The sequence below is a fragment of the Trematomus bernacchii genome, unplaced genomic scaffold, assembly GCF_902827165.1.
Source record: "Trematomus bernacchii unplaced genomic scaffold, fTreBer1.1, whole genome shotgun sequence".
Classification (NCBI taxonomy): domain Eukaryota; kingdom Metazoa; phylum Chordata; class Actinopteri; order Perciformes; family Nototheniidae; genus Trematomus; species Trematomus bernacchii.
The window spans coordinates 4,584,894-4,593,507 of NW_022987641.1; the positions used below are offsets into that span (position 1 = coordinate 4,584,894).

Genomic DNA, 8,614 nt, shown 5'->3' on the forward strand with positions numbered 1-8,614 from the left:
TGTTATAAGCCCACATAGTGTATCATTATTTCAATGAGAAATATGTGATTTAAAATGTATACTTAAAAATACATTGAGAATCAGTGGATGTATTTATTTAACCATTACAACCCTTGAGGACCCTACAAAACTTGTTATCTTAAATTGTTGCTGATAATAGACATATATGAACTTGCATTGAGGCACATTCATTTAAAGGTATATGTTTGTAAAGTATTAATTGAGCCATAAAAGCAATGCCAACATTTTAAGGAAACAAAAACCTTATATGTTGTTGGCAAAGTGTGCTGCATCAGCACTGACTTATCATGCAGGTGATGTGATGTTAAGGGAAATAAATCATAATTTTTTTTAACAATCCAAAACTGCTATATCAGCAGAATATTTGCTAAGTGGCAGAGTTATCATTTTCATACCTATCTTAAAAAAAGCGAAAAAAAATATATGTGAACATTCTTAACCAATACACTGCCAAATAGCATAACCAAAACACAATATCCACCCCTGGTATGTCTCCATGGAGCGTGTCTGACATGCCCTACGTTCTTGTGTGCTGAATAGCAATGGGACCACCGACCCACAGCTTGATCTGTGAGCTGACAGCACCCATCCCCCAACACGCCCATCTGTGCTGCTCTGCATAGACAAGCAGGCCTGGTGCATGCAGACACTCACTGCACAATACACACATGTGATTCACACAGTTCATCTGCACATCTGAGTTGTTTCTTTGATGCATCCTCAGCCTGCAGCGAGGCATAAACATGTCCTTTGTCCTCATGGTGATAATAGCATGCTGAACCAGTTTGTCGTAGTCAAACATTATCTTGTCTTCACAAGGGTTTCTCTTGTCAGTGTGAGCAGCAACTTCATTTCTGGTGTGCAGTTCCAACATACGCCTGTAAATACTTCTCCTGGAAGTCAATTATCCTTTATAAGTGGAGGACAGATGTTGTTAGTGTCACTGCAGATGAATGGCCATAGACATAATGTGATTACTAACTGTAAACTGGCCAGTTTATTTCACCTAAAAACATTATCAGTGCTTTACTACCAGTCATATGTCATTACACTACTTGATTAATTTATCTGATAAAGTTCCAAAAATGTACTGTCTGTTTCTACAGGACAAAGTCAAATACACATTACACTACAGTTTAAAAAGTTCAATTCATTCCATGTTAAAATATGTAAACTAGGCTGGAAGTCATAACAAAAGTCTGCTGTGTTGGCTTTGGGTTTCTCTGCAAACAAAGATAAATCCACATATCTAAAACAAACACTCCTCTTGTCTGACTTTATTCACTGACTATTCAGGTAGTTTCAAAGCTGGTGTGCTTACCAAAAAAAATACTGCATTACATCAACTGTTGTTGTATTTGCAAATAGTCCAAAAGCATAAGTGATATAAAACCATTGCTTTACACACAACCATTTTAACATATGCTCTAAATATCAGCGAGTAGACAAATTAAGATATAGAGAGTGAAAAGTGAGAAAACAATAACTATGCATTAAAGACAATGCAAAATAATGCAAAGTTAACCAATCCTCAAAAGTATTTTGATATTGAGTCTGTGCTAAATGCACTGGTGAAAGAAGTATTCAGAAGAAAAAGTACTAGAGTATGTGGTGTAAAGTAAATCAGTATATTTACTCAAGTACTGTACTGAAGTACAATTTTTAGGTACTTGTACTTTACTATTAGCTGCACCTTTTCCAGCTTTGATAACACCTTAATCCATCAATAATTATAATCAAAACATATAATATATATATATTATTCTGAAATGGGCCAATCTGCAGAACTTTTACTTTTGGTATATTTTGATGCCAATACTTTGTACTTTTACTTCAGTAACATTTTGAATGCAGGACTTTTATTGTAACAGAGTATTCCTACAGTCTTGTACTCAAGCGAGTACTTCTCCCACCTCTGCAAGAGTATTAGCAATCCAAAAATATGGTATACTATATTGTATCATATTGTGTTAAATTATAGTATATTACAAGATAGGTAATTGTATTTCATTTTAACAGTTTATATTAACAAACTACTTCACATAGTTCTACAAAAAAGGGCATCGGTTTCAGGTTTCAGTATCAAAGCGACACCTCGTGTTAGAACGGCGACATTGCTACCTGCGCGTTCACGGTGCACGGGGCGCGCACGCTTCGCACTCACCGACGTCATATTTACCCAAACAAGGAAGACGCAGGTCCGCCCACCTGTCCGCGTGAGCGCAGACCGTGGATGTAATATTAGTCAGAGATCACTCATACAGCCGAATATAACTGAATGATAATGGCTTCCAGGGATCCTGTGGTGCGATTTAACCTCTGAGTAGATGATTAAAGAGGTAAGAGTTATTATAAATGAATGTTATTGTGAAGGCTGTTCTGCTTTATTGTGAGGGTAATATATTGACATGAAACATCTCTACTGTTAATACTGTTTTGCAGCATATGGATCTGAATATTGACTGTAAAGAAACCTAATATTTGTATTCATTTGTATCTTTTTGCTTTAGTATTACAGTGCTTATATACAGATGTAAAGTGTATTAGTACGTTCTGTATGGGACATTTTAAACATTGTTTAATAATAAATCAGAATGGCTACTAAAGAACAGTGTGTTTCAATGTCTTCATCTGTAACAAGCATTGGTGTTACCGAACAATTCAAATGTAGAAAGAACATACATGGTTGAATTTGCATGACTTAATAACATGTTAATTGTATCATCATTTAAACCTTTATAAAGCTAGAGGTTGCAGACAGAGCTCCTGAATGTAACACTGATGTTATGATGCAGGAGGTGGAGAGCATCCCTGAACCTGAAGATGAGGCGTCTGTCTCGGAGGAAAGCCCTGACCCTGGTGAGAGAGCTGGACGCCTTCCCAAAGGTGTCAGAAAGCTACGTGGAGACCTCAGCCTCTGGAGGAACAGGTGGACACTCCTCTGAAAACAGAAAGACAACAACACCATACAGACATTATTAACAGTAACCCTCTTCGTCTCACCCACAGTGTCGCTGATTGCTTTCGGTGCCATGGCTCTTCTGGCTTTCTTCGAGTTCTTTGTTTATAGAGACAGTTGGATGAAGTATGAATATGAAGTTGATAAGGATTATTCCAGGTAAGCTTACTTCCAGAGCTGTTGAATGATCACATGAAAAAGTCCCCAAACAAACATGCTAAACAGTACATGACAAATATTATTCCCCCTCTTCTTTTTCATCATTCGCAGTAAATTGAGAATAAACATCGACATCACAGCTGCCATGAAATGCCAGCGTGAGTATCCCATCCTCTTTATCATAAATGGTGAAAATATGTCACGTCATGCATGCATTTGATGACCGTGATTGCAGATGTTGGAGCAGATATTCTGGACCTGGCTGAGACCATGATCACATCCAACGGCCTCCAGTACGAGCCTGTGAGTGAAGCATGTCTCCAAACATGAGGGCAAGTTTAATTCTGTGTTTGTTCTTTTTGCAGAAGCATTATTAAGATTTGGCTTTTCCAAAGTGTATTCTTTGTGTTTCTTCAGGTTATTTTTGATCTGACTCCACAACAGAGAAGGTGGCAAAGGTAAGCTGTCATGACATCAGACAGGGAAATACTGGGAGAACAGGAAGTGTTATAAAAGTCTTGTTGTGTCTGAAAACAATACATTGATTTCATTTTCAGTTATTTTAAACGTGTATTTAAGGTGATACATTTGCATGCATACTGAAAAAGAGAGAAGAACATGTTTTTAAAGCTTTCTGGAAAAACTGGAATAGTTATCTACAGTTCAGATCTAGTTTAAGTGTAGTTTGAGTTTTCAGTCTGACAGTGTACACGTTGCCACTCTTGTGTTTGTTCTCAGGACGTTGCTTCTCATACAAAACAGGCTGAGAGAGGAACATGCTCTTCAGGAAGTCCTTTACAAAAGCCTCCTCAAAGGCGGTCCCACTGCCCTGCCCCCCCGGTCAGTCACATGCAAACAAGCTCTTTTTTGTTTTATACTATATGCAAATATTGTGCAGCCTGTTAGGTATGTTGCTGATAAGCAATTAAAGGTATTCTAACAGTGTTTAACAATTCTTAGACCTAGGGACATACATTACATTGGTCCCTTTTGCTCCAAACTCCCATGACCCCACACTACATCACAACGTCATCTGGTGCGTTTAAGTGTCAAATTATGTTCTGAATAATTGTGTGTTTTTGCTACAGGGAGTATGCCTCTATAGAGCCACTGAATGCTTGCAGGGTACACGGGCATGTCTACGTCAACAAGGTGGCAGGAAACCTACACGTAACTGTCGGAAAGTAAGAAACTAGAGAACGTTAATTAGTTTCTTACCATGATCCAGCTGTAGAATTTGCTGGGCTATGAAAAACAGGCATAGATATTATGCTATATTATAAAGCTTTTGTTGACACTTGACCTTTAATACTAATTTGTGTTTTTCAGGCCCATTCACCATCCACAGGGTCATGCCCACATTGCCGCTTTTGTCAGCCATGATAGTGAGTAACTGTTTCTAATTATGCTTGCATATGTTTTCTTTACATTTTCTTTACAGTACAATTGTTTTAGTAATCTACTCTTGGTGCAAACTACATTTGAAAGTAGAGATGACACACAGGGCATTTCATTTTAAAGAATATGCAAGCAAATTTTACCTTCATTGATACTAATAAATGGTGCATTTTTAGATGTTATTATTATTCAGAATTGTATTGAACGATTTGTAGACAAACAGCAACTATATCCAATGCAGAGTACATTATTTCCAGGTTCAAATGGAGCTTTCTTTGTGATTCTCACCTTGATTGAACCTGAGCTTCCTCTCGTCTTTGCATTACAGCGTACAACTTCTCCCATCGGATTGACCATTTATCTTTCGGGGAGGAGATACCGGGCATCATCAATCCTCTGGACGGCACAGAGAAAATCACCTATAACCGTAAGTTACTGTTATGTACCAAGAGGTAGGAAAGGATAAAACATTTGATGGCGTTTCCTGCTAAATTAATGACACGTTGAGACATTTATCTGATCATGAGTTAACTCAAATGGTCCTTTGCTCACCTCGGTGGATCACTGCTTAGTAGAGATGATTGGAAAGAGGTTGCCTTTATTGTAAGCACTTTGATCAGATAATTAAGTTTCATTATGAGTCTCTTTAACTTTAATTAACCTTTTTTTACCTCTTGAAATTGATAGAAAAATATTAAATATTGAGGTCTTTTCATGCATTATTCCTGGTGGCGTGTTTCCTGCAGATAACCAGATGTTCCAGTATTTCCTCACAGTGGTTCCAACCAGACTGAACACATACAAGATATCTGCAGACACACACCAGTTCTCTGTGACTGAGCGGGTGGGTGAAGAGTCCTTAAAGCCCATTCCAAAGAAGCATATTGAACAGAGGATGAAGAAACGAAGGGAAACTTAGGATACCACTAACCATCATGCCATCTGTTTCCAAGGAGCGGGTGATAAACCACGCAGCGGGCAGTCACGGTGTCTCCGGCATCTTCATCAAGTACGACACCAGCTCTCTGATGGTGACGGTCAGCGAGCAGCACATGCCTCTCTGGCAGTTCCTGGTGCGTCTGTGCGGCATAATCGGGGGTATTTTCTCCACCACGGGCAAGTCTGTTTACCGGCAATCACATTTATTTATCATCTTGTCATCCATTTCTCCTGTTTTTATGACTTAAGCGCGAGTGAAAAAAGGTTTTGCAAAGAATTATTTTTCTGAATTACCTTTTATTTTTTTAATAAATCTATGAAAACAGGGTTCTATATGTCAGGGTCATTTAGTTTGTTATTGTAATACTAATTTAAGCCACAAGAGGCTGAAGTAAACCACATGTGATAAAGAGGACTAACAGCATTCATATTTTCTTTCAGGTGGGTTTACATTTCTCCAAGCATTTTTAACACAAGTACATATATTATCAGTTAGAAAATGTATGTTTTATTACAGTCATGTCAACATGATCCTGATCAAAACTAAGATCTTCAACTTCCAAAACCTTTTTTTCCTGTTTTCAGATGATAAAAACATATTTTAGAAACATCCTGCAAGACACTTTTTTCTCATATAAATCATAAGCCTCTTAAAGCTTATGTAGAGCAACAATGTCACCTAGGAGGAAGGCCTGCAATATGAGTCATATATATGGGACATCATCCTGGAGCTTTTCAATTAAAAGTAAAACAGCTGCATATAGAAAATAATTTAGAATCTTGTTGACCTAAAACGTGTCTGAATCGATCTATTTATCGTTGTGTGTTCCCCTCTCCTAAAGGCATGCTTCATGGGCTTGTTGGCCTCTTTTTTGACGTTATTTGCTGTCGCCTCAAACTTGGAGTCTACAGAAGAGAGGTGAGTCTTTAATACAAAATACATGTTGCCACATAAACAGGCTATCTTCATTACTGATAGACTTACCTGTACTGAAACGTATTCTAGGAGGTGCAGCTACACAACGAGATGAACAATCTTAACAATCACCAGACTCCTTTGTTGGCTGAAGCAGTCCCCCAGGAGTAACCGTTTCTCTGTGAGCAGGCTTTTGGCCATTGTTAAATAACGTCATCAATGTTATATAATTGTGTTTTCTACAAAACAGTCTAAATGATCTGTGCTGTTGACTGACAAATGGTAAAGTTTACATAAGATCATTGCACTTTAGGAAAATGTGTTTCCCGTGAATGCATGAGTCATACTTGTGTTTCTTTTAAAAACACGATTACCTTCCTTTCCTGTGATGGGTTTGTTTAGAAAAGTTGTAGACTTTCTGTCCATGTGTTGTAATATCATATATGCTGATTGTTTGGCTGCCATTCAGTCCATTAAAGTTCACATATTTACAAAAGAATGAGGTTTGGTCCCTAAGCGTTGTTTTGTGAAAAACATTTAAGTCTTGTGTTAAAGTCATTTCAGAATAAAGGTGATCAAACATTTTTCAAATGACATCAGCATGCAGTTAACAATTTAGTTATGTATTTCTGTTGTTTGCTCCATACAGTTTTAAAGAGCTCTGCATTTGCAAAGTCAGCACTTTGTTTTGTAAAACACACATACAGGCGAGTAACACAACCCTTAAAACAACATTGTAAGAACTGTTATGATACCACTGAAATGACTGCAGACATTCTGGGTGATTATCTCGGTCTACATTTCAGAGTACAGTTTCCATGAATACACCACAGACATGGGCTTTGCATAAACATTTATTAAGTTGTGTCCCTTTTCCCCCCATTTAGGCTCGTAACTGCATTTGTATTCGGTCAAGAGTCAAGCCACATACAAAACAACACAGTTTTCTCATGTTTAGTCAAAATCGTCTTGCCTGTCACATTTAACACTTTTGGTAGACTCTGTAGGAAGCTCTGTGGTGGAATCCTGTGAAGACTCTCACCAAGCAAAGATCAACAGTCAAATAAAATGTTTGGAAGTTTAAAAGAATAAAATGAGCTTCAACTATTTACAGGTCTTCCAAACTTGGGTCATTGATTCAACACCATGAGGGATTTTAAATCCTTTGTTTATAACCTAGCACTTTTGTGATTTAGGTCCAGACTAACAAATAGGTCACAATTTGTCTTGCTTAAAATAGTAGTCCACATCAGGGTAGGTATGGCGTACCTCAAGGCTCCATATTTAGTCCACTACTTTTCACTTCTTCTGTTAGGCAGAATATTCAGCACAGACACTTAACTCTGTATTGCAAGAACTCGTAATAATGCTTCCATTCTCTGTCCTGTTCACTAGCTGTCAAAAGCAGAACATATCTTGCTTTTCTTACACAAATAAAGTTGCCGCAGTAGGTGTTTAAAGCAGCAGTTTTCTAAAAGTACGATCTTTCTTTGATATATTTAACAGACCTAATTACCTTTTCAGTAACAAGAGGCCTGCCTCAAGAACTAAAACAAATCTTCAGTCAAAAGTTTCTTTATCTTAACATTGCATATACATTTTGTTTGGCTGTTACCTAAGGTACAACTCCAGCTTGTGCCTCATGTAAAAGCATCACAGATCAGGACATTTCTCTAATAAATAAATACCCTGCAATGTTTTTTTTAATAAAACCCAGTTTTTCAACAGCTCTGTAATTAGTTGAAAGAGAAATAAACGCTGTGACTCAAATGTAAAGCTAATTTACAGGCGGCACAACTTGGGGTTAGGTCTCCATTTTTATCAAATATGCTAAGCTTGATCCTCTAACCCACAATCTCGGACACGTAAATCACTGATATTGTACTGGACCCATTCCTTGGACTTCTTAATTTTGGTTCTTCTATATCATCATTATGTCTTTCATAATTTTATTTGGAATTTCCAACTACTATAACTACATATAAATGTTTTTCTACCTGTACAGAGCCAAACAAATAAACTCAACTCTGATGTACTCTTATTTATATATATTACACTGCCAAGGTCTACCACATAATCAGACTAGCCTTTGACTCAAGTATAAAGATGTAAAAGTAGTAAACTTAGTTTCAGTACAAACTGCTGAGCATTCAAACAAACATGGTTTATGTTCAAAGACATATGAACATTCTCTTCGTGATAGTAAATAATGGAGTCAGATA

General features: G+C 37.3%; 1 protein-coding gene across 3 annotated transcripts; it reads left to right on the forward strand.

Annotated features, from left to right (window-relative positions):
* The first annotated feature begins 2,240 nt into the window (after positions 1-2,240).
* On the forward strand, positions 2,241-7,373 carry LOC117484955 (endoplasmic reticulum-Golgi intermediate compartment protein 2-like). Of its 3 annotated transcripts, none has more exons than XM_034133469.1 (14): positions 2,241-2,360; positions 2,817-2,950; positions 3,031-3,139; positions 3,251-3,297; positions 3,375-3,442; positions 3,557-3,597; positions 3,878-3,979; positions 4,228-4,323; positions 4,469-4,524; positions 4,866-4,964; positions 5,284-5,381; positions 5,491-5,610; positions 6,319-6,395; positions 6,483-7,373. In XM_034133469.1, the coding sequence occupies exons 2-14, from the start codon at positions 2,845-2,847 to the stop codon at positions 6,505-6,507; spliced, it is 1,044 nt and encodes a 347-aa protein (XP_033989360.1). In that variant the 5' UTR covers positions 2,241-2,360; positions 2,817-2,844; the 3' UTR covers positions 6,508-7,373. The 3 variants fall into 3 exon arrangements, with proteins under 3 accessions (XP_033989360.1, XP_033989358.1, XP_033989359.1); XM_034133467.1 differs by having other exon boundaries at positions 5,491-5,653; positions 6,483-6,891; XM_034133468.1 differs by having other exon boundaries at positions 5,491-5,635; positions 6,483-6,891.
* The last annotated feature ends 1,241 nt before the right edge of the window (positions 7,374-8,614 follow it).